Here is a 27146-nt window from a genome sequence, read left to right as displayed (position 1 = left end):
CAGTTCCCCTCCTTGCATATGCATTCCACAGAAGGCAAGAATAAAAAGTATCATTGAATTGCACACTTATTGGGTGCATCAAGGACTTCCTGCCAAACATGTATAACTGAGAAATATCACAGTGCTTGCTAGAAAAGCTGTGAGATTCATCATTTGTTTCAAATCCTAGTTATCTGACATGAACAATTGTGAAGTACTTGTGCGTTTCTGTCAAGAATCACACTGTAATACAGGCATTCTCCTGTGCTTGACACCTTCTCTTTTCAGTCACAAGCCTCCTCTTAATTCACCTTTTGATTCCACGAAATGTGCGCTAATTCAAGGTTTGTAATTTGTCAGTACACTTACAAATAAAACAAAAGGAAAATACGATGTTTACGGACCTTTCAATAAAATGCATTGGATGGAGATGAGAAACAAGCAGTTAGCAACGTCTGACCAGCCTGTTCTCCGTGGATCACCTGAGCATTGAAATTGTAGTACTTATATTGGGTATAACTGAAAGATCAGCCCCATTAAAATTGCATGCCATATTTTTCCCTTTTCTCTTCCAGATGGTTATTAATCTTTTATTGGTGGTTTGCCGACGGTGTAATCTGAATTTTTCCTTGTATCATTTAAATGACTTATTTCTCTTTATGTTTGCAGTTGGATTGAATTTTAGTACTTTTAATTCTGTTTAGAATTAGGGTGTTTTTGTTAGTAGCTTGCAAATGCATTATAGATTTGAAAAAATACTAAATAGCATCGCATATTCCTTTCATTTTTCAGCATTCTGTGAAGAAGGATGCAGGTATGGTGGAACATGTGTAGCCCCTAACAAATGTGTCTGTCCTTCTGGATTCACAGGAAATCATTGTGAGAAAGGTAAAGTTTTGCTGAAACTCAGTTTCTTTGGTAAAGAGGAATAAGATATGCTGCATTAAGAAACTGTTGCTTTCCATTGTGTTGCTTTCAATTCATTCTGATTGATGTTTTCTCTTCAGTGAAGATATATATTTTGATTCTTCCCTAGCTGCTTTTCTCTTCAGTGAAAAACTATATATTATAAGTCCTACATTAAACAAGGGAAATTTTAAGTGATCAGGGATGTATTGGTTTTGGCTTCCAGTGGACACTTTTAATTAATTTCAGAGGATGGTAGGTGAGAAAACATTTATTACACCTATTTCTGTGATGCAAGCTCAAGGTCACCTTCTGCTTTTTCTGAATCTATTGGCATGCTAGATCGGAATTCGGATGCTTCCTTTTCCCTGGAATTCTCAATTAATTTTTTTTGTATGAAACAAACACCAAACTAGAAGTGACTGTTAAAAAGCCAGTTTTTGACTGGAACCAGAGCTTGTCAAGTAATTAAATAATTAGTGTATAAGTGTCTGTTTAAATCTCGGCTGTTCTGGTACAATAGAGAGTAATTTGAAACCAATTGTCAACAAATTTGCTTTGAGTAGCTTCTGAAAACTGCTTTTATGGATGTACTTAAAAATTGAATACTAAAATCCCATAGTTTTTATTTGTCAGATTTTTTTTTAATGATTTGTGAATAAAATAGGCTGTTAATATTTTTGTCATCTTGAATTAATTTGAATCCTGCTTTTTCTTGGCCTTTGGATTATTTGTTTTAAACAGAACTAAGCTCCCAAGCTGCTGACATTCAGCAATAAGACAGCATTCATGCTCAAGCAATATGAGCAGAACCTTCTTCAGAAGTCCACTCTAATCCTGCTGGCTAACCTCTCTGATGTGCTGTTTGTTCATTCCGTTCCAAAATGTCTGTTATTCAGAGGACACAGTACAAGCAGAGTGATGCTGGATAGCTGGTATGTGTCCTATCCATGTGAAAATGGTCCTATGCAACCAGTATCTGCGTTGTCCAGGGGTTCCCTGCTGATCCAGGCAGCCAGTGGCTTTAGGGCAGCTTTCAGCTCAGCTGCCTACTGTTCTTCCATCTGTGAATCTTAAAAGCATCTTTTTTTTTTCCTTACGGCTCTAAAGGGACTTCCTTAACCAGAATACAGTCCTTAAATTGATGAAGTGATGGTTTAAAATTGACAAATGGATGACATAACTGCAATTGAAGGCTATGTTTTTCATGCTTTTGTATTGTTTTGATGTAAAATGTGAGTTAGCACACCAAGTAAAGGAAACACAGCAGGCACAGTACCCTTGGTATATCAGTAAATTTAAAGGTGTATATCAGAAGGATATAAAATCTAGAAGTCTGTAACCAGAAGGAACGTTTTTTGTTCTTTGGAGATGTTTAGGGTTTATCAGGATTCTGCTGCTCAAGCAAATGATGATAGCATTGAGAAATCCGACCTGAAAAACCGATTTGAAAACGAGTGGAGTTTTGGATGTGAGAAGTTGTCACAATTTAGTTGTATCAGCATGTTTGAAACCTTCAGCAGATATACCTTATGCCATGTTCATATTTCAGTGGCTAGGTGACTGTCACGTTTCTGTGGTAACAGCTTCAGCCATCTGAAGGCACATACCCTGAGAAAACAAAGAAAACTGCATGTTGGGAGTAGAAAGGTGATGAACTATCTTTGAAGCAGGCCCCTTTGATTACCTGCTGACTTCTGGAAGGTATAGAGGTGTCAGGAACAGGAGGTAGTTCAGTGAAGACTTCCTCCGTAGTCTCATTGAATTTTGCTGTGGTTTTTTTTTCTTCTTAATCTTAGAAATAAACATGTTGTTATAGTAATAGCAATAGCATTCCTTCCATAGTCTGAAGACTGTGAAAGGGTGGGGCATCAGTTTAATTTAAAGCTTAAATGTTCCTGGTAAAATCTTGTCTAATGTAAGCTGATGATAAGCTGATGTATGTCTGAAGCAAAATGATGTGTTTTGGTAATGCATTCTATTTGCCATGCTGCATTTAAATATGCCCTTCAAACCAACCACACAGCAATCTCTCATATGTTATTTGTGAACAGAAAGGACTCTGCAATGGCTTAAAATTGTATGACTCAAACTGGCTTTAACATTATGGAGAGGGTATAATGAACCATCAGTTAGAAAGGTCATTGAAAAGCAGGTGCATTTACTTCTGAATATGAATCATGTGTTGCTCATTGGTTTTGTCTGCCTGGTGGAAATGATATCAGGTTAATTAAAAATTCAGAGATAATTGAGAAGTGTGAAATATATGCTGGTTACTTAGTTGAAAAGGTGAAATTAAGATATACATTTGAGGTGTATGTACAAATACATAACTCAGTGTGCCGCGAAGAAGATTTAGCTATTGCCAGCTGGCTTTACCTGAAATGAGGAATTACCATAAGACAGTTGTGGGGCTGCCTTTCCTTTTTGTATCCAGTGTGAACTGCAGATTGGTATCCAGAGATCCTGTCAAGTATCTCTTTTCATCCATTCCTTATAATGCTTTGTTTTCTGTTAGTGTAAGCTTGATGCTTTTTACAGAGCTGTTGTCATTTTCTATTTAGGATCTGATTCTATTTTCTGATTAAGCTTTTTGTTTGCCTGCTTTGTTTAGCTGGCCATGGCTGAAATAACTGAGCTATGTGATCATTACCATTTGTGATATTCAACACAGTACAGATGCCTATGCTGGAAAGTTTTGATGTTAGAATTTTTGCTGACTTTGCTGTGCAATTCCAGTATGTATGTGTCTGACTGCTGAGCTGGAGATGCGCATCCTCAACTGTATGTAATGCTGTTGGCTGAAGCCCAGGTGTGCTCCTGGCAGGGATCTCTGTTAAAGTCTTCTGAGAGACATTTTGCTGTGCAGAGAGGAGTGCAGGCACAGTAGTCTCAGAGTGTTGTAGGCAGTGTGGAGCCAAATGCCCTAATCTTCCATCCAGTGATGTTTTCTCCATCTCATGTTTCTGCAGCATCAAAACAAACAAACAAACAAACCCAAAAACTAACAGACCCACAACATTATTCCTTGATCTACTCTGTCTCAGTGTGCGATCCACAGGATAGTAGAGTAGCATTGTTGGTTTTGGAGACAGGCTTTGCCATTGTTCAGTTATTTGTGGAATGCTGGTCACTGCTGTCACTGGCAAAGCACTGAGAGTGAGACAGGCAGCATAATGTGGGGAGGTATCCATAGAGAGGAGTAAACAGATGAGTGAGCGCTTAGAAATGACAGTGTGCTGCTGGTATTCCATGAACACCTTCATGCACGTGGAGGAGTCTTGTGCATGACCCTAAGAAAAACAGACTGACTTCTATGTAGCTCCAGGATGCTGACCAGCAGTAGAATTTCTACCAGTGGTAGGAATTTCAGGTAAGGGAGTTACTGGAATTGCACTGCAAGTTTAGTGTGAGTGTCCAGTACAGGAACACAGGAGTAGAACTGCCATGGAAAAGTAGGTGGTCATCCTGGGCTACATACACCGTGCTCCAACACACACTCCTGGCAATCATTCCAGTGAATCCCAATCGAATTGTTACTCAAATATAAGCTACATATTTACAGTATCTTCTGCACAGATTATGAATTTGGGAAATGAGAAGGAAATAGCAGAAGTGTTTAAAGCAATAGATTCCCAGATTGTAAACAGTGAGAAGCAAGGGTGAGGCATGGCAGAGAAGCATCAGGATGTGATGATTACTGAGGTTTTACTTTTGTGTGTGGTTTCAGACTGTGTGTGCAGAAGATTGTCTGGTATTGAAGTGAGAGGTCATTTTTCAGTATGTGCCGTGGCTGAGAAATGTGCTCTGAATCCTAATAATTATATTTATGGATGAAAAAAGCATCAGCACCTGTAGTACTGTATTAGCTACGTGGAGACTCCTCAGTGCAGTTATAGCTTTCACAGGTGGGTGATGACATGTTGCTATGCTTGTACCTTCAAGTTGCAAAAGTTGTGTATTTCTCAGGAAAATGAGGAGGCCTTTACTTGGTTTATTTTATTTGCAGTATCTCGAGTTGTTTGTTGTCTGTGCAACTGCATACTGCTTTATGTACTTGTCTCTTAAATTGCTTCTTTCGGAATGTACTGTTTTCTCCAGTCCTCTGGGTAAAACTCCCTACGGTCTGTATTCCTTTGGACCCTGAAGCTAGAAAGAAATGTGAGAATTCCATTTCCATGTGCTGTGTTTGATTCCTGAGCTGGATCAACCTTAGGCGTGTAACTATCAAAGACATTTCAGTTGAGGAACCTGGTTTTAAATATAAGCAACCAAAACTCAAATCAAAACCGAGGAAGAGATTTTCAGTGAGTACAGGAAGATAAAAATCAAAACTCCCTACCTTTCTCTATCCAAAGATATTTTGCAGAATATGAAGCAAGGTTTATTTTGGGAAACAAACCAGCTGTGCTGCTGCGGGCATAAGGCTTTACATTAGATTCTTTCTAAAGCCTCTCATTTCAAGGTGAGGCAAAGATAATACAGTGCAGTACAGAAGGGCTGAAGTGAGCAGTGCTTCACTTATTACAGAAAATGGTGGTTGTGGTTGATACAACACTCCTGAGGGTGTGACAGATCCAGTGAAGGCAGATGCTCCAGGTGGCTGAGGTTACCCTGCTTCATTTGTTGCAAAGCTGTTCACAGCTTTTGTCCCAGTGGTGCTTATTGCAAAATGGCAAGAGGTGATATCTTAATGTGATAGAAGAAACAAAGCTGTCATTTGCAAAGATATCAGGGAATAGATGAAAGAATATCTACTAGAAAAATGTGATTAAGATGGCCTCCGAGGATCAAGGGGACATCTGTCTGCAAATCAACAAATAATTCTCAGTAGAAGCAAAAAGTTGTTTGTTCTTTTTCACAGTGCCAAGCTTAGCCAAGAAAAGTGAAGTCTCCCAGATCAGGAAGACCGTTTATTCCCTTAGCTAACCATAGCATGAAGAGACTGGGCTGTCTTCTATAGTGCTTTCACTGCCTCATACACTGGAAGTGCTGAGGTTTACAGGCCAGGAGAAATATTAACCAGTCACCAGATTCATTTTGTTGTTGTTTTGTAAGGGATATTTTTATTGCTATCTAGTTTTCGTTATGTTCAGGTGTCTGGGTATATACACTGCTTTTGCTTTTGATGAAAGCAATAACTGCTATATTAATCTCTACTGTTAGCTGAGATGATATCTTGACATTCCAGCTAAAAAATGGCTCTAATATTCTAATATTTTCTTGTATGACTTGTGGTCATAAAATCTCTCTTTCATAGTCTTCAGACTTGGTGAGTGATTTTTTTTTTTTTTTAAGTCACAGAAAATTATTTTGGTCCACGGAACTTGTACTTAGGAATTGAGTAGTATTATTTTGCTGATTCTGGTTGGGATAGTGCATGCTTTGAAACTTCTCAAATTCTACTTTCCTCCCCCCATCAGTGTCTAAATGACAATTGTACCTGTCAGGAATTACTGATGCAGTTTTATTCAAAAAAGAAAAAGGCAGGATTTAGCAAGTTGACATCTAATTTGCATTTGATTTAATATAGTACAGTGTAATCAAGAGGTAATTTCTGTTGATCAAACTTCACGTTGCAGAGAAGATCCAAGCCCAGATTTTAATATTTTTGTTCTCTTGCCTTACATTTTCACAAAAATACCTTTAAATAGTGTCTTGGCAGGCCGTTGTGTCCCAGTTCCAGTTCTAGATGTTCTTGATTTAATATCTTGTGAAGACCATCTTTATTATAGAGAATAGAGCTTATTATAGAGCTTATAAAAATAGCTGGTATATTTGATTCCTTCTTAGTACATTATCAGTGAAATGAAAATGGGATATTTAAAGAAATGAATGGATACTACTTCAGGATGTCAGTGGCTTTGTGTCTTCCTTTTGTAATGGAGCAATAGGTTTGACTCCTTCATTGCATCTTTCTTATTGATGCGTAGATTGTAAAATATCTAAGAAGAGAATGACAGAATGTACTCTTAGAAGGGAAGAAAAAGAGGCTTATCTAGATCTCCAGTGATTAAGAAGCAATTAACAGAAGTAAAAGCTCTCAACAAAATTATGCCATCTCCTTTAGATTAAGGTAGTGACTTGCATTCAGTCTATTAAAAAGCTATTAGAAATGGTCTTGAAATTAGAGATGTTATCTTGAGTGTTATGGATGGAACTAGTTGAAATTACATGACAACTTAACTTTTTGATGTGTTGAGAACTGAAAAACATAGCTTTCATCAAAGAAAGTTTAGAGTATAGTGGTTCTGACAAGCTCTACATGAAAACTTTGGTCAAGTTGAACTTCCAAAAAGCCCTTCACAGAAACAAGGCTGCATAAACTCTGTGAAGTCTAAGAAAATGCAAGAGCCTAAGAGCATGGTTCACGTGAATGCTTACGTGCCCTATCCTTTGAGTGCCTCTATCCTTTGAGTGCCTCTGCAAGTGTCATCCCTTTGAACTCATCCAGTGAGCCCCTGTGTGCCTCATTCCCATCTCATTAGCCACATGTGATGAGCTGATGAGCCTTGGGGAACCTTCCAAGTAGAACGAGAGCCCTTGTGTTTCCCCAGGGCTGTGGGCACTGTGTGTCCTGCTTCTTAGTGAGCCTCCCAGTGCTGCTGACAGAACTGCTGGAGGTGCTCCTCGGGCATCGTCACACATATATTGGTGAAGGAAATCACAGAATCACAGCCTTATAAGGGGTTGTAAGGGACCTGGAGATGATCCAGGCTGGACCCCTCTGCTAGAGCAGGTTCCCTAGGGTGGATTACACAGGAAAGTTTCCCAATATATATTTCCCTGAATATCTTCAGGAAATGGGAGTCCACAGGCCCTAGGGAACTGTCACCCTCAACCCTCACCTGTTCTGAAATGCGTATGTCAAAAGGATAAGATGCTTTTCCTCAGATTGAAGGGACTTTCGCAAATAGTTGCCCATATGGCTGGCTTCAGTAACATTCCTGGAAGATGCAGAGCACAGTGCTGAAGATGAAAGCGATGTTTGCAGGCAAAAAGGAGGTGCCTGTCTTTCCTAGTCGAGAGAAGAGCATGCTGTGGGGAATGTGGGCAGTACTAGCTGAGCAGCTAAAAATTGCCAGGACTTCTCTTTACAGTCTGTTTAGTGCCTGGAAATCTCTGCACAAAGAGAGGTTTGCTTATCTCTGTTTTCTTTCTTTGAGCTGCTGCTACACACCGAATGTTAGGTGATTATTCATCCATAAGTTTTAATTATGCACTACAGAAGGAAAATAATGTTTTGAAAGGCACGGGTAAACTAACAGGTAGCAAACTCCTAAGCTTTAAACAAAAGCTTTGTGTTCTCTCTGAACTTTCCGCAGCCTACAGAGCCAAATTTTGGTCAGAAACATTGCTCAGACTGAGGCTATGGAGTTTGTTTACTGCTGATGGCCTTCTTGCTTTGGCCTTTTGACAGTGAATATTGAAATTTGCTGATAAACAAGAAGTGTGACTTGAGATGCTCTGAGTTCGCTCACAGAGGTGTTCTTAAGGCATTTCCTCTTGACTTCAGAGAGAATTTCACATGTGTTAAAGCATCAGGATCTGGCGCAGTTGAATTGTGTGAAATGAAAAATAAATTGCTTTAGTGAAATAAAAGAACGTGTAGATTGGGGTTTGTAAGTGAAACAAGCTGTGTTAGTTGCATTTATAAATGATAAACGTGCCACCTTTAACTCATTGATCTATGGCACAAATGAAACCTAGCTAGTCTACAAGCAAAGTTCTGTTTAAGCTGGGCACAGCACTCAGTCTTCTTAGAAGAAATGTGCTGCTCAGAGACTTACCATATAGAGCTGCATTTCTGCCAAGTTTAATACAGTGAATACTAATGTATTTCGCAAGTGATCTCTTTGAAGTTAATCAAGGTGCAGTGAGAGAAAATGTAGCTCAGTAATCGGAACCATCAGCGTTATTTCTTTGAGGAATAATGTGATGTGGAAGAAATGGAGCAAAAAGACATGCTGATGTTGTAGAGGTGTTAGAAATTTAATTCAGCTTTCTTGTGTTTTTTCTTTTTTTAATTTAAGGTGAGTTGGTTTGTTTGTTTTCCTGAAGAGCTATGGTATAAGGGGGACATTTGAAACTGCTAGAAGGGATACAACCGAAAAACAAGTCAGCTACCAGGATACCTGAGTAGCAGCAAGATCTTTTTTGGTATCGATAGGAATTCCACCCCACAAAAACAGCCACTGCAGCTTGATTTCACTTGTTTGACATACAGAGGAAGAGATCACATCCACATCCATATATTTGGAAAGCAAATAGTGACATAGTTCTCTCGCCCTCTTACATGACTTACGTAGATTGTGCAATGAGGATAGCTAATCCAATTACAGTGCTCCAGGAGTAGGGGTGACAATGAGTTAAACTCTTGCTGAAGGGTGTCATCTTTTCTTTATTAACTGAAGTATCCTCTGTAATACTTATAATTAAGCTGAATTCCAGTTTTTCTGAGTATTTTTGTAAGAGTAACACTCTTTTTGAATGGTTTTCTCCTACCAGCATTTTAGATTTGAGTTACTATAGAATCATAGAATCATTAAAATTGGAAAAGACCTCTTAAGATCATCCAGTCCAACTGTCCACCTACCACCAATATTGCCCACACCACTAAAGTGAAGAAAAGCCTACCACAGAAGTAGTGACTCTTTGTAGCTGAATTAAAATTAGTGTATGGATCCAACAAAAAACAAGATCTTCTTTCAGATTGTTCTCACATCTTTATACAGACATGGAAAGAAATAGAAGGTTTTGCTGATTTGAAAGCTTGAAACCTTGTTTTTCCTCTCTCTGAGCTTTTTCTGCATAGATGAAATGTTTTCATCGTCTGTAGTTTGTTTGATTGTGAAATGTCTACTTTGCTTCAGAAAGTGCATGATGTATCCAAAGATAGCTCTGAATTTTCTTCTGGATAATCCTATATATTATGAATGGTGAATTATATCAATAGATTAATACCTACTGGATGTGAGAAAGGCCTATGAATACATCTCCTGAAAAGAGTGGCATTAATGTCTGGTCTAGATTCAGAGCTCACAAATTGACTGTGCAAATTCCTGTTGCTTTTGTTAGGCTTTTTTTCTGTGACAGAGAAAGAATATACAAGATGCTGAAGTAATGCTGTGCTTAATATATGTGTGAAGCATAAACATAACATGGATTGTTCTGGTTGAATGTTTTCTTTGCTAGCTCCTTTATGATTGTGGTAGCTGTAAAATAACATACTCTACCTCAAGAAGCTGGGTGTCAAAGTTATTTTCCAACTTCTTATAGTGCTCTGATAAAAATCTGTTCAATCCTTCACATTTGCAGAAATAGAGTTCTTACTCAATGCATCACTTTTTTTTTTTTTTTTTTTTTTTTGCTTTTGAAAATGGAAGCTCTGATCTAGCAGCTCAGTTCAATAGCTGGAGTTTTCTACTACTTAACCAGCGTAACATCAGATTTATTTCTTTCAACATGTAATATCTACTAAGTAGATCAGTCATTTCAGATGCAAACATAAATGGCATGGTTTTTATGTGAAAGAGTAAAATCCAGTTTCTTATTTGATTATTTTTTTTTTTTCTGAAGAGACATTCTCCATATGCTGGCAATCTAATCTTTGGAATGGGACTCATTTATCTTTTGAGTGAGACATAAAATGAAAGCCCTAAACACTCCTGGTCATTAAAGATACAGTTGAACCTATTTTCTATTCCAACTCAACCATTCTTTAGCAATGTCTGCCAGAGAAATCACTTGTTTGAAATAGCTGTCAGATTAGCATGGAGGGGCACCCCATGCCTTAACGTCATAGATGACTGTATTTGTGATAGCTTGCAGGCCCTTTCAGCTTTTGATAGCAGTTACATTATTTTAAATGGGATTTTTTCTTAGGTGGAGTACAAGTACAATATAGACTTGTGAGTACCTTTTACCAGGTAAAGGTACTCACACACATGCTGGGAACTGAACTCTGTGATCTTTATGGGTCCTTTTTGACTTGGGATAGTCTATGATTTTACTGGATGTTCTTGTTAGTAGACAATTAGCCTCTGTGATGAGCTGCAAAATGAGGAGAGATACCCAAACTCTGCTTAGGATCCCATGTATCCCCCTATCCTACAGCAGCCACTCAGCTTTTTTTTAAATCTACTGGCCAGCCGAACCATCAATGACTTTGGTAGTAGGTATTCCTCATTTTAAGGGAGATGAAGTAGATTGCTCTAATTTCCAAGGCAATTTTGGTTGCTCTGTTTTTATTTGTTTTTTAATTAGTAGCCAGGATTGACAACAGTCAGTCCTTTCTTTCACAGTTCCAATGAAAGTTTTCAGGCTCGGAAGAGCTTTGATGAAAGTTCTTCTTTCTTCTCTTAAGCACTTAAAAATACTTAAATTGTTCTGCTGTTGAGCAATCAGAAGGTGCGGCCAGTACATTTATTTTGCTTGCTTATATGACCAGTTGTGAAGAGTGAATTTCAGTTAAGAAATGTTTTGTGAACCCCCCCTAGATTTCCATTTGGTGCTTTGGAGCACAGGTGGTAGTACACTGTGGGTGATGTTTGGTAATGATTTATGTATGGAAAAAAATTACTTCGGCCAATTCTTTGGCTAAAAGTAATTGTGCTTACACTTTCTAGAAAGATAGTTGGTAGTTCCTTTCCTCTGAATATAGAATGTCTGTGAACTGGCTCGGCCCTTGCAAAAAGTTAAGTTTAGTGTTAAGTTTAGTGATGTGACAAGTTTTTGTTTGCTTCTGTTTTTCTGATGAATGCTCATTCTGTGACTTCCTACAGCAGTCATCCTGGCTAACTCTTTTACCTGCAATAACTCTGGAAAGCTTATCTGTGTGTCCAAAATAAATTTTAAGAAAGAAAAACAAACACACACCAAACCTCTGCATGCCACAAGGGCTTTTTGTGTTGCGTCTGTTACAGCTGAGGCAGATTGTAAATCCCACAGTTAATGGAAACTGCCTTTTCCTTCGCCTGCTAAAGCCTCCCTTTCAGCTTCCCATCTTAAATTATTATGTTTATTACTCTAAGAATGTCCATTGCAGAATTCTTTTTTTTTGTATCTAGTTGTATGGAGAAAGCAGAGATTTAATTCACACCTCAGAAATTTTCTTCCGTCTTCTTGTCTCAAATCTTGTTTCTTCTCCAACTTTGTATATAGAGTTCAGAGCTGTTGCAGTCTGTGAGATGTGTGTGCTGATAGCAATAATAACTCCCTCAGTGCTGCCATTAATCATTCATAGGCTATTGAGTCAGATACCGTGTGATAATGCCTAGCTATTCCTACAGCCTCTCCTTTAAGGTGACTGAGTCATATGGTTCTTTTGAAAGAGAACTTTGATTTTTATTACTTTTTTTTTCAATCGTTTCACTGTCTTTTCTCAGTTGGCTTTATTAGTTATGTTCATTCCTAAATAAGATGAAAGAAAGTTGCATGAATAGCTGGATGACAGTCAATCCCTGAGAATACAGAAGCTGATCAATAATGACCAGAATTTCTGATCCTAAAGTGTGTCTGCCTGGTTTCACTGTGGGGGATTTTTTTAGATCCCTCCATGATACAGGGTTTACAAGTGTAAAAAGAATAAAGCTCTGAATTACCCAGGGAGTCGGTAGTCCACTAGTCCAGTTACTACAGAAAGGTGTCTATTTGTTGATGCTTTAGGTTGTCATAGTACTACTAACAGTTTCTGTACTCGGTGTTAACTAACTAGCAAATTGAGACTGATTAACTAGCAGTCCACTTGCTGAATACTTCTATCAGTGAGCTGGAGTACTTAAAAATAATTCATGATAGCCTCTTTGGAAGATTTTTTTTTCCAGGGAAGAAACATGCAAATTGGGAAGTGTAATACCTTTCACATTGGTATTCTGCTGATTCTGTAACACAACTCACTTGATTACATTTCATTCGATATTTTTCGTAAAAACAATACTCAATCTAGCTGAAAAAATTTATATATAGTACATTCTCGTCTGTGGATTTCATATTTCATTCTTCTTCGGTTGCTATTAACTGCTGGACTTAAAGGGCTCAGGCAAGGTTTCTAGGACAAACTGGGAAAGAACTGAAGGAAGGGGTTTTCTGCATATGAAAGTTTTTTTTTAAAAAAACCTAACAAATTCCATTTTATGCCTTTTTGTAAGAAACAGCAAATTTAAGTTTTCCTCAGAAGGAAAAATAATTTTGAGACGTAGAGAAAAGGGTTCAACCAAACCATGAAATAATCCTTATATTTTTTCTTTCCCTCATTTGAATATCAGAAATCAAATGCGTTATTAAGGCTGAGGTGCTTGACTGTATCTGAACCATAATGTAAAACCCCCAATACTTTTGTCTGGGAAAGTGTAGAACTTTACAGACTTTTTGTTTTCAATGTTTTGGTTTACACCAACCTCAACTGCACTTAAACAGTTTGAGAATCTTGATCTTTTCTGTTTGGTGAAAAAGGTTATTATAAAAACTTAGGTTAGCTGTTAGAGTCACGAAAGTCGTTGTCAGTCTTTACCTCACTGAGTTGTCTTACAATATGAATATTTAGAATGATTTCAATTATCTAATAGTGATGGAAAGTACAGTTCACTGTAATGTGAGGTGGTAAAATCTGTCTGAAAATGCAGTAAAGTAATTCAAAAGAAATAATAAAGGAATAATATATATCCGTAACAACATCTTTTAAGTAACATTCAGAATATCTTATATCACTTATCTGACATTTTAAGCAGATCCAGGAGTATATTGTAAGGCTGTGGATTATTTATATATTTATTTAAGAATGTGCATAAAGTTTAAGAATTGTACTCAGTTTTTTCCAGGAAAGTAGATTATTCCAAACTTCTAGACTCAAGATAATGCTATGGCTTGATCCTCAAGTTCAAGTTGTTCTAGTAAATGAAAAAGTATATGCTGGAACTAGGAATCACTGAATTAGCACAGAACATGTTTTATAACATTGGTTGTATTGTATATAACAATATACTCTCTTTATAATCTCATTTAATGACTGTAAGCAACATTATAATGATAGGTTAGATATTTCAGCAGATTAACAATGCGGTCTAAATTGGAGCAGGTCAGCCATGGCAGTGTTAACCCGATTGTCATGCTGTTCATTTAAAACACAGCTCAGTTTTTGTTGTGTCATATAAAATAGCAGTTAAATGAGGGACCACGGCACTTTGTGGACATGGAGTTTGTTTCTGCTTTGGGAGCAGCTTAATAAATTTGTCATATGTAAAGGGTGGACGTCATAGGTAGTTCATCTATCTCAGCAATCAGCTATTCCATGAAATTGTCTGCAACTGTTCTTCTAAGGTACCAGGCAGGTGAGATGAAGGGCAGACAAAGAGCTGGTATAAAGTTATGAGAAGTCTTGGGTTCCCTTTAACAAGTAAAGATCCCACTGAATTTGGCAAGGCTATAGACCATTGAGGTCATAGCCATCTTAACAGAGCCAGTCTTCAGGTTTTAACAATCAAGGTAAAGTCTTGTTTGAGAATAACTTTACACTGGAAAGATTATACAGCTATCATATCATATCATATCATATCATATCATATCATTACAGCTGATTCATCTAGATGTGTTTCCTCCTGCTTCCAGGAGGAAAATCACAATTAACACATTAAGTTACGCCTAAATAGTTTGTGGATATGTAATGCATATATAATACAGTTTGTATTTGATGGAAGTATGCATCTTTTCTGAATTCCTGAGAAAGGAATGCAAAAATTACTTGTAAATGTTGTCACATAATCATAGCATTCACAGATTCTCATTTTTTTTCCTTATTCTTTCTTCTCAAAAAACACCCAGTGTTGTTGTGAGCATTCTGTTACTTCCACAAGTAATTTGGAAGTGAGATAATCTAATCTAAATTCAGTGTAAATATAGCTACTGTTAAAATATGCTTTCAAGATTAGCAGGTTTACATGTGCAGTGTGGGGTGTAGGTCATCCCCTGTTTTCAGAAAACAAGGATTTCTGTGTATAAGCTGTGTGTTACTGATTCTAAATTATAATTTGCCATTTCTGGATGTGTTTGCTCTATGGAGATCAGTTCACAAAAAATAGCATGTGGCCATTTCTTGGGGCTTTTTTTTGTTTTTGTTTTTTGTTTTTTCCTAATGTTGTATATCTATTCTGAACATTGTATCCTAGAACTACAGAATTAGACAAGTGAATATTCGTGGAGAGGAATCCTTATATAACGACCAGGTGGAATAAAAATCAGACATTTGCTTTCTAATTCTGGGTTTCATCTTTGCCAGCTTTGTGTGTGTCTGTATCAATTTAGAGTGGCTTAGTGGGGAGGGAATGGCTGACAAAGGATGTAAGGGCTGCACAGTCAAGAAAAAGAGTGAGGAAAAAAGAACTTCATGTCTTTTTCATCTGATCATACTGTGTGCAGCACCATTAGTTGCAATGCTGGTGCCATGATTTTTCAAAGACTTGAGACATTTTCCCAAAAGGTTTTTCTATCAGCACCTCCACAGCTGTAAAGACAGCTCCACAGGAAAGTAGCATGCTTATGTTGTGCACACCAGTGGCTAGTAATCTATTTAACTTTCTCTCCATTATTTATTTTATCCAGATGTGGATAATGATGATATAAAATACCTTTGCAGGGTTGTATGAGATGCTCAATAATAACATTGGACAGGCTTACATTAGGAAGGAGTCTGAATTCCTTTTCTTTAGAACTGCAGTGCTTGAAGGATGTTAACTGAATGGTGAAAATAGTTATGATGCTTTTTAATAGAGATCTTTTACATCTGCCTCCTTAGTTAGACAGATTGCGTGGTCATGTGGATAGATAATGCTGCACAGATAATCCTGTCCTTGTGGTGCTTCACAGATCAAGCTTCTGATTGCTGTGTTCATCTGCTCTGAGCAGTTAGATGTGAGAATTTCTAACACGGTGTACTGAAAATTTGGTTGCAGACTGTGAACTTGTATTGTATCCATATAAGAATTATGAATGCATGATGCGGTGAAAATATTTTAGATTTAAAAATAAAAACACCAACCATGTGCTGGACTTCTTACTGTAATTTACAATTCAGTATAAAGAGCAGCTTATTAATATTTTAAAGGAGAGTCTTTTCTCTAAAATGATTGAGTAGATGTAATTATTTGTTTTAGCAAGGAGGTTTAAAACCAAGAAATTTTCTGCTGGTGTGAAACTGCCCTAATGCTGCTGGCTATTATTATATTATGGAGCTGTATCTTAGCAGAAGGCATTTCCGCCCTGTCATCTTCATTTAATACAGCCATTTTCAGCTTTATTCATTTCACCTGGGTTAGATTTTGTTTACAGTGTAATGCAGTTTGTGTTATTGAGTATGATTCTCACTGGTCCCTCGTTCTGAAAGATAGATACAGCACAAGCCTGCAACGTGCCTTCAGTTTTGCTGCTATAATTACCCAAATCTGCTTAGATTAGAAGTATACACGTAATGAAGCTGGCGAGAATTTAATATAATGGAAAATAATCTCTGAACAAAGTCGATAATTTTGTGTGTGTATATCCTGTGTGTGACTTTTTAGGTCCATGTATTGCACTTCCCATAGTACTTGTTTGCACTAAAACCAACTGAGGAATAAGTGGCTTAGCATATTTCTGCACTAAGAATCCAATGTTTGTAAAAGGAGAGCGTATTGTTTTTGATTAGCCTTTTCATTGACTTCAAGCTGCTTTTGCAGACTTTCTTACTCAAGATAATTTGCTCTTGACAGATATTAGTGTTAAATTATGCTTTCAAATGGTATAGATTGTTTCTAGTATTAATCTAGATTGCATAAATGACTAAAGATTTCTGGTAGGAACACATTTCTGCACAGAAAGTAATGAAGTCTTGAGACTCAATTTTGCTATGAGAAAAAAAAAGTTTTCTGTCTGTCTCTTATTTCACAGAATGCGGGCTGTTGCCTAGCTTTATCTTCTTAGCTCTTCAGTATTCTGCAGACGTCTGTTTTACCATTTTGAGTAGGTGTGAAGTTTCTGACAACAGAGTGCCAGGAGCGATGGCTGGGACTGAATACATGCTCTCAGGTGGCAGGTAAACATCCTGCACATGGTTTTTGTTATTTCAGCCAGCAGACTGCTCTCATGCCACATTCTGTGCTGGTTGTTTTCGTTCGCTAGGGATAAGATTGACTGTGGCTTGCCCATACAGTGCTCAGTGTGACCTGTCTGGAGCAAGGCTGGAATAAATGTCCATACAGAGAGGAATGTTACATGTCCAGCTGATAGAGGCTGGAGCGAACTCTTGACACAAAGATTTTTAACTTGTCTCCAAAAGAAAAAAAGACCTTTGTCTTGTGACCTCTTGTTTTCAGCAGAGTGGTAGGGAACTGTCATCATTTGCTGTCTCGTGAGTCTGATAGAGCAGTAATACTGTATTAAGGGCAGTAAAATTCAAATGGTTGTTGTGATATGTTCACGAGGCTTGTTATTAACAGGTGTGGGTTTGCATGTGAGGGAGATGCAATACAGATGAAAACAGAGAAGCTCCCCACACAAAACAACCTAGTGCAGAGTTCTGGAGCTCTTGAGATTGAACGTGTGGTCCGTATCCCAGCACCAACACATGATGCATCCTGGGAGATTGCTAACTCTCATTTTATCGCGTGAAAAACAGGTGTTAGTGTCAGTTTTTAAATTGCAACTGGGTGTCTTGAGGAAGAAAGTACGGGAGATGGGAGATCAGTGGTTTGACCACTGGACGTCTGAGCAAGAGCTGTTTGAAACTTCTCACAGTTCCACTTCTTTGGAAAAAGATTGATTGCCTCCGTGAGGACTATGGCAGCTACTCCAAAATCATCATTTGTGTCTGCTACAAAAGGAATGTAAAGTGAAGAACTGTCATACCCCACATGCAGTATTTCTTCTCTCAGCTTCCAATTAAATGCACTCAGCTTCATGCATTTGGCTTCTTTATTGATTTTTTTTTTTCTGGGAAGTGGGATTGAAAGAAAATAATACTATAAAACACGGATTATACAAAAACCTTTTATATGAGCTATAAACTGTAATTGTTCTTTCATATCCTCCTCTTCCTTTCCTACGTGAGTACAATATGAAAAACGTCCTGTGATCGGAAAGTCTTCAATCTGCTTTGTCAGCAAAGGTCTCCCAACTCCTGTCCATTTCTTCCCACTGCAAACTTTGTTGTAGTTTGCAGGTATATCTGGAAGTAGAGCATTTAATAAATCTTTTGGCAGTCAGCTTATGTGAGAGTGTGTGTTCTTGTGACTGAAAATTATTTGTTTCTTGGCTATTGATGGTTGAAATGATTCTGTTCTGTTCACTGAAGGGAGGTTAGCCGTCAGAGGTGGCTCCTCCCAGTACTGATGAGCTTGCTCAGTCTTCTCTATGCAAAAAGACTGACTTAGCCAGAGTAGGAAGGAAATGCTTTATCCAGCTTTAGAAAAGGGGAAAGAATTTGTTGATATGTAACTGATAGAAGCCAACAACCTCATCAGTTTTAAATGCTCTGTGATTAATAGATTCAGTGGCAACAGAGCCTGCGTGGTTCTGGATTAAGAATGCTGTGCTGATGACTTCTGTTTACTGATATTTTTGCTTGCTTTTGTGTGCTTTCATTCCTGGTGATCCAAGGCATTCAAACCATTTTTAATTCCCTTATCCATTTCCTCTGCCTTTACCGTTGTTAATCTCTGCAGCTGAACCGAGTATTTCTGTGGCATTTGTGTTATCTTACAGAATCAAGATAGGAGAGAATCGAAGAAAGGGAGGGAGACCTGAAGTATTTGAATGAGCAGCTGGACTAGAGACTTAAATTGTTTCGAATCCATATTATCCTCAGGGAATGCTGCATTAACCTCAGCAAGTACTAATTAGATAAGATGTATTTTTGTGCCTCCGTCCTTAAAATGCAGTGAGTAGTCTCTGCAGAAGGATGGGGAGAGGCTGCTTTGTGAATGCAGCTCCTTCTGCTCTGTGACTGAAATAAATGATGGCTCTTTTTGGTTTGAGGTATACATTGTTTTTGTTGTTCATAGATCTCCTGCTGCTCAAGCACGCTGGGAAACAAATGCATTTCTTCTATGAGAAAATAAAACCTAGAGTTAGTTTTCTCAAAGCCTGTTTTGATCCCCAGCTGAAAATAAGATTATTGTAGGTTTCCTTGGCTGCTCCAGGTTGTCCGTTGCCCTCCTCATCTGGTCTGAGAGCTTGTAACAGAAGTGATGAAAAAGGATAGCCATATCAAGGAGATTTGTAAGCCCAGAATTTCAGCAAACATTCTCCCTTTGATTAGCATTCCAGATAAATGACTTTCTTCCAAAGAAAAGTGTATTTTGACAGGCCAGATTACTGTATTATTGCCAATTATATCTTCTTAGGAAGGTGAAGAATCTCAAATTTATGTCAGGCTTCAGTTTGAATCTGTATAAATACAAGTGTATGTATGTGTCCTGTAATAAGACTGCTTATTTGATCATTCTAAACAAGGATACAGAACAAGTCTTGGCTGTGCTCATTGAGAACCATATATAATCTTCTGAATGTCAGATCATTTCTTCTGGGGCTTTGAATTTGAATATTTGAGAAACTGAAATGTCATTTTTCAGTTATTACCGTCTTCCTTGTTTGTAGCAGATGTGGATGGAGTTGTTTTTGTATGGGTTTCTTACCCAGAACACATGGGGTAGTCTAACTTTTCCTCTGAAACACTGTGTTTTCAGAGGTCTTTCAGTCTAAACAAACCACTTGTATTTCGAAGTTTAAACAGAACAGAACAGAAACTGTTTCCCTTGAGCAATGCGTTAGTGCATTTTAGGTGTGAAGATGAGCAATATCAGAATTACTATTTCTTTACAGTACCGAAGAATGCAGTGATATCATTACTGTTGTTAAAAATGGATATGTCAACAAGGTATCCCACATCTGATTTGGCTGTTGCTAAATCTAATATGTCCAGATGTCCATTGAACCAATTTATGAAAAGTAACCTTTGCAGCCCTTTGATCCTACTAAAGCTATGTGAATAAACCAGAGGAACTTTTGTTGTAGTTGTTGCTTCTTAAGTTCTTTGCAGAGAGAGAGTGGTGAGGTGCTGGAACAGCTGCCCAGAGAGGCTGTGGATGCCCCGTCCCTGGAGGTGTTCAAGGCCAGGTTGGATGGGGCCCTGGGCAGCCTGGGCTGGTATTAAATGGGGAGGTAGGTGGCCCTGCATGTGGCAGGGGGGTTGGAGGTGAGGTCCCTTCCAACTCTGGCCATTCTATGATTCTGTGATTCTTTGGTTTTCCATTTAAGGTTGTTGACAAAATGTACGTGGAGAGACATGGTAGGACTTTACCTATTAATTCATCTGAGAGTGTTCTTTCACACACAAAAAATTCTTAGGAAATGTCTTGTAATTAAAAGGCAGTGATAATTTTCCATTTCAAAATGAAAACCCCCACAGCGTGTTAATTTTGACAGTTTATGAGTTATAGTCTTATAGTCCTGAAAGCACACTAATGACTAACTTGATAGGGAATTTGTCATGATTTATAGGAGACTGAGTAATGCTGTACGAGGTGAGGAGAGAACCATATCCAATTTAAAAATGATTAAAATAAGTCCAAATGAGAACCTAGCTAGCAGTACATCTGCTTGACCTCATGAACAGTAGGAGGCTTGAGTGCTGGAAATGTGCAAAGTTCCTGAATGAATTTTCTTGGTCCCAGTAACCTGCAGATTAGCTGCCTCACGTTGTTATAAACGTTGCTTGAAAAATCTCACTAAGCACTGATGTCACAGTTTAACATGGAAGTAGCTATAGACTGTGACTGGCAGTCCTATTAAAGCCCTCTGCTTTCAGGATCCATTACATAGCCATAAAAATAACACACAGGGACTCTGCCTGAGAGTTCTTTTTGTCCTTCTTCCTCCTGGGAGGAGATACCTCAGCTGGGTTATCCTCTGTGCTGTGGGGAGAGACCGTCTGTGGGTCCACTGTTCTCTGTGTTGCTCCAGGGAGGTGGGGTCAATCCCACCCTTGCTGCAAGCATTTCTTAGCCAAGTGGGGCATCCCCGACCTCTTGGCGGTGGGAGAGAGTGGGAGGGCTTCTGAATGTCTCTTGCCTCTCAGAAGAGGTAAATAATAGCATATAAGCAGCAAGAAGCATTTTTCAACCTCCTCACAGAAGTGGCTAGCCTCTTTAGACAGCCTAACACTGCTTAGCAAGGCACCTTACAGTGTAAATGCTTTGAGAAATGAGATGAGAAAGGCCACAAACTCAGGCTTAACACAACTCATTCACACTAATCACTCCAAAGACCAAAGTGCTTTCTAGGAATTGAAAAAATATTTGTGGAGGCATGGGGAGTGGGTTCGTTCCCTATATTTTTCCACCCTGTGCCACTACATCTGTTAGGTTTGCAGTTAAGGCTTTATTCTTTTTTAAATTCTGATTCTTCTCTTTCATTGCTGATGATGTGAAGGAGCTTATATTTCTTTCCAGCCACAGTATCACCTGTAGCTATATACTGTAGCTGGCCAGCTGTAGGATGAAGTATTTTTGTAAAGTCATTAAAAATGTAAACTGAATATGCTTGTGTTGAAATAAGAATCAGATGGTACCTAGGAGTTAACAGGCACTGTTCTAGGCAATAACAGAACTGTCAGCTTCTTCTTCAGTGAAAATGTCATGGTGACATTCTTCAATATACTGTAATTTAATTTATATATTCTGTTCTGTGTATGTATGGTTGTGCCACTTGGTGTCAAACACTCTTAAAATGATTATTTACCAAATAAGGAATTTAGCAACTGCCCTAAAATATGATCAAATATATTGCTGCCTTTGAGGAAAAGCACTCGATTTTATTCTGACTTGCACTGCTTTTATACAGTTGTAACTCTTGTAGCTAGTTGTCGGTAATGAATAACAGTAGACCAAATTTTCTTGAAATCTCTCTCTTTTTTTCATCTGTCTGTTGGCTTTTCTCAGCTGTGAACCTAGCTGAACAGAAATGTCATCCTCTGCTCTAGAGGTTGTAAGATTCTCCTTATAGGAATGTGGCACACTCCAGTTCCTCAAGGTAAAACTCTTTAATGGGAACATTCTTCAACAAGAGCCCAGTTACTTTGTGATTGAATACTACGGGAAAACTGAGGTAAAAATTTGAAACAGAAAAGAATCCTGCCAAGTTTGATTTGATGGGCTGGTCACAAAAGCAAACTAGTGAGTTCTTGCCATTGTGGGCAGGAGAAAGAGAAATAGGAGGGCTTTTACAAATCTGTACTCAAAAGAAGCTGTTCATAGCAATATTTAGAAGTATCTCATATAAAGGTATTTAATAGACCAGAAAGAATTTTAAATACAGTATCAGAGGCATGTGGCTCATTCTTTGATTTGGTGCCAGTATCTGATCTCATTGAGCTGTGTTGCCTCTTATTCTTCCTCTCCTGATAAACACATTTATCAGAACACTGAAGTAACGAAAGCTGCATAAAGAAACAATGGGATGTTTTGTTGTTTTGTTTTGCTTCTTGGTCTTCCCTTGAAGCCTTGTTTCCTAGGGATCTTCTCCAGATCATGTGTTGGTCCGTATCTCACATTAAGCTCTTTGTCTGCTCTTTGATGGGCGTATTGCTGCAGCTGAGACCCTACCAGGAGCACTGAGCTGAAGGGATGAATTCTTTTGTCCATTCTTTCCAAGGTGGTGATGCCTTTGCTTTTATTTTTGTACCGTGTCCTGTTCAGACTGCGATCTGCTTTGTGCCTTGCTATGCTGTGTTGGCTTCCCTTTCCTCAGGACAGAAGGTTCAGGCCAATATCAGTGCTCAAGGCAGCACAACGTGAGCACAGTGACTCATCTCTATATCATCTGTATTAACTTACTGAAAACTGGCCTGCATGATTTACATATTTTCTGCTAAGTGAATAAAAAAAAGTTTTTGTATGGCATTAGCGTTTAGCTGTACTCCTGACAAGCTTTGGAAGATTCTTTTATAACCTCGAGTATTTAACTTTTTCTTTTTTTTCTCATAGTCAGAGGGAGTAACGTTTGATTACATGAACTGTTCAGCCTTTCTGTTCAGCAGTATTTTCTTCATTCTCTCTGCACATACACAGAGCTTAATAAATAACCCAACAATGTTTCATGGCTATTCCACACGTAAAGGTCTTACGTACTTTTCTGTCTGTTTGAAAGACTATGAACAGCCTTGAAAGCCTCTGTAAATGTTTCCAGTTTTGTGTGAAACATCTTTTACAAACCCTTGAAAAAACTACAATAATTCTAAAAAACAAATGAAGCACTATTTGACTTGAAGCATGATTATTTCACTTTCCAGTGTTGCAAAGAAGTAAACAGTCCAATTGTTTTGACCTGCCCTACTTAAAATGTTAATTGTGTAATATAAAGTTTAGAGTTCTTCTGCCATTGTTGTTCTCAATCTTCATTTCTCTTCTTAATTGCACATTTGAACAAGAAATTGTAATGTTTTTAAATTAGCTTTTACAATCTATTGGGTCTTATGGGAAAGAGAAGATAGTTACTTGTAAACTATGTGGTTTATATTTAGATAGATCTGGCTGATTCCCAGGAACCTTGTAGGAGAAGCTGAAAATGTTTTTGGGAAGGATATCTTGAAATATCAATAGCTTTCATTTCCTTGGCCCTTTTTGTTTTTGTGCCTCAAAAGAAAAACAAATCACGTTTTGTATTCAAGGCTAGTCTAAGAATAAGCAAGTATTCTTTGTCTGTGTTAGATAGTTCTCAACAGCTAGCAGAACAGCATTATAATGGAAATCAGACTGTTGTTAGTCAGTGAGGGGAAAGAGTGTCTCAGGATTTTGCCTGTGGTGTCTGGTGTTATAGCAGTGAACAGTCCTGACTTCTGTAGAATTGTATCATATATTAATAATTATTATTTATGAACTAATAAAATATCTAGCATAGTAAACAGCACAGGAGGACTTACAGATGGTCTAACTTAGTTCCCACTTACCACAAGTGACTTTGTCACATAATCATCTTCACGATTTAAAAAAAAGAAATCAACAGAAGAACAAAACACCTTAGCACTCTACTTTAGCCTAGAATGCTTACCTAGATATTGCTGGATTCCAGGATTTACAGCCTTGATTTATTCCTGACAAGTAATACTTACACTGATGTTTTCATACTTGGTCTTTGTTGCAAATGGAATGTTTTTTTTATCATTATATGCCTCCTGATGAGCTTACACAAAGAAATATTATCTCCTCTTGGCTTTGAATGTACCAGACTGGATAAATGAGGAACACTACATTACATGTCATAAAATTAAAAATATATATATATATATATAAAATTATTAATTGACTGTATATCTTAGTGGCTCTATTTGTTGACATTTACATTGAAGTTTCTTTTTTTTTTTTTTTAGCAGAGGTTACTGAAATTGTATTGAGATGTGTCATCATATCTTGTTTTACACCATTAAGACTTTTGTGTTTCTGTTGTAAATTCTTCTTTTGATAAATTCTAGAATAGCTTTTGCCTTTTTCAGTAAAAGTAGTCCTTCTTACTCTGTGATCCTGTGATTAATAGGTCTTTATCCTCCCCAGTCATTTCTCAATGATAATTTCCTATCTTTTAGCAGAAATGCTCATTACTGGGCTCTCAAGCAGAATCACAAGGCACTTTATATCACTACTTTTCATTCCATTTCTATTAGTCAAGTCCTAATGACTTTTCCCTTCTTTCAGAATGAAATTTCAGTATTCGCTGGCATTGGCAGTGTTTTCCAAAGATGTATCAGTTGTACCAACAACAGCTGTGCCCTAGTTTTCTATGTCTTTGCTGAAAACATGGGATCATCTCCAAGACAAATTCTTGAAGAAATTATCTCCTTCAGTTCTCTCTCTTTTTTTTTTTTTTTTTTTTTTTTTTGTATTTTTATCAGTAAGCTTCCAGAAACATGAAGGGTACAGGCATTGCAGTTTTATTGGTGAGTGTATCGAAATGGCATAATTGGAAAAGCCTGGCTCTCTAAGGCAATTCAGCTGCTTGGACTGTGGTTGTGACAGGTGTCTCACTGTACAGTCCCCCATTAATTTCTCTAATTAGATGTCTGTGAACACTCCTGTTATCACAGGCAAACAATTCTAGACACCTTAAATTCTGCTTCTGTATGTATCTGTAACGACCAGCCCTGCACTAAATTCATGCCAAAACCACTGTAATTAACTCCCCAACTAAGTTTAATTGAGAAACATGCTAACATAGAGCATTGCAAGAACGTTCCCCACAGTTGGGTTTGTGGCCCAGCACACCCAATGGTAGCTGCTGCTTTATGTGGGAAACATAATGCTGAGCATTTCTGTTTGTAGGTGTACATGGCTTGCAGAGTGGTGCATTAGGGCACAGATACTGTTACCCTCATGTTTTTCAATTTGGCTGACTGTGCTTAAGCTGTTGTGCATCCCTTTGTTTTCCTCTCTCTCATCTCCCACTCAGATGCGTGCAGGAGGAACCCCTTGAAGGTTTCCTGGTGGCGTCATTCATTACTGCAGAGACCCAGAGAGACTGATTTGTCCAGTAATATAAACCTGGACATCGTGTCCTAGGAGAGTGGTGACTCTAGGTGACTCTGCTGGCCTCCAGTAGTGATAAATGTTTAATCCAGAGATGGCTGCATGTCTGTGTTTTTCTCTCTGCTTGTCTCTTCCTGTCTGTGATGTGCTTCATGAGGACTGGGAACAGTTGCCCCCTTTCTTCTGCAGCTCTGCTTCTTCCCATTCCCGAAGTCTTTGGGTGTGTAAGAGCCAATAACTTAGTGTTGCATCCATCCTTAACCAGCAGAGCAGTGGCACTGCCAGTCTGCCAGTATGAGGACACATGAGGACACAAGGACTACCATAATTTCCATCATCCTTTTTTTTCTTTTTTTTTTTTCTTCTTTTTAAAGAGCTATCAGATTGCCAGTGGGTCGGGGGGGAGCAGTACATAAAATGCTTCTTGTTGCTTCAAAGCATCTTCCTTTCTTTGTGGAAGGATTAGCTTGCCACCATTGCAACTGGAGGAGTGAGGTAGGGAGAAATCTTCAAACAAGGTTTTGAAATAGACTCATTTCAGAGTAGAAATTTCTTCATTATTGGAAGTAGTAATAATACGTAGGAATATATTGTAAAGATCTGCTATTTGGTGCTGAACTGGGCTGCTACCATTTCACATGCACTTTCCATATCTTCACCATTTGTGGTCTTTTTTTTTTCTGGTTTCTTTCTCTGGCCACTTTGTTTCCAGCTCTGCTTTTCAAAAGATTAAAGGGCCAAAATGGGGCACCCTAAAGCACTTTTATTATTCATGGAAAGTGCCACATAGTTTAATTATAATGCAAATAGAAAGTGGTTTATTTCTAGAAAAGAAATTTAATTTAGTACCGTGTAACAGAAATGAAAATTATTCTTTCATCTATGAAATTGTACATTCTTTGTAGTATGGCAGATTTTGTTCAGGCTACTTAATACCGTTTAAGGTTCTATATTAAACACTAAGTGATATCCAAACTGTCACAGTTAAGAAGTGTTGCTGCTTGTGGGGGTGTAATTTAGTGTCTGCAGTCAGAAATGAATTCATGGACTGTAAATTTAATTCTTGACGAGGCCACTGACTTGAGTGGAGGTGCTTCCTTCATGTCTTCAGGCCCATTTTTCTCTGACTATTAACCATATATCAGGGCAGGTACATGTGACATGTTGGGAGTGTAATTCAACTCAGGATGTTGGTGCAACAGAGATGCTGGAATTTACTCTTACAGAACGCAGTAATGTGTCAAAAAGTAAGTTTTGGTAAGAAGTATTCAGCTCTGTATATCTAAACATATTTTTATAAATACACAAGAAGGTGTATTAAAATTTCATTTTGGGCGTTGCTGTTCTGTTTGTATGTTGCACCTGCTTTTCCTTGTTGGCTTTTCATGGCTCGTGTGTGCATTGGTATTAAGCCATTCAATTACAGTTGAAGTTAGAGAAGGAGTATCAAGCCTGAATTATTTAAAAAAGGAATTAAAATGCCGTCCATCAGCACTGGTGTTGCACACCGTGTTATGAAGTAATATAAAACAAGAAAATCACAGAGATTTAGAATTTTCGTAAAAGGAAACTCACGATTTTGCAGAAGACAATGATAAGAACATATGATTTATTCAATATGTGCGAGAAAACTGCATTTGACAATCAATGCTAGTGAACGTAGGTCAGATATTTTCTGATACAGTATTGATGTATTTTCCATAAGTTGTTGAAATGGAC

The 27146-nt window shown here is 38.0% G+C and overlaps 1 protein-coding gene across 3 annotated transcripts in view; it reads left to right on the top strand.

Moving 5' to 3' along the window:
- NELL1 (neural EGFL like 1) overlaps nucleotides 1-27146 on the top strand; it is a 293522-nt gene that overhangs the window by 229376 nt on the left and 37000 nt on the right. For all 3 annotated transcript variants that reach the window (XM_048949311.1, XM_048949310.1, XM_048949309.1), the window contains exon 15: nucleotides 772-867. In XM_048949311.1, coding sequence (XP_048805268.1) covers nucleotides 772-867 — 96 coding nt within the window. The remainder of the gene's footprint in view (nucleotides 1-771; nucleotides 868-27146) is intronic.

Source organism: Lagopus muta, chromosome 6, assembly GCF_023343835.1.
Source record: "Lagopus muta isolate bLagMut1 chromosome 6, bLagMut1 primary, whole genome shotgun sequence".
Taxonomy (NCBI): domain Eukaryota; kingdom Metazoa; phylum Chordata; class Aves; order Galliformes; family Phasianidae; genus Lagopus; species Lagopus muta.
Note: the sequence above shows the minus strand (reverse complement) of the source record. Positions and strands in the feature narration are given on the sequence as shown.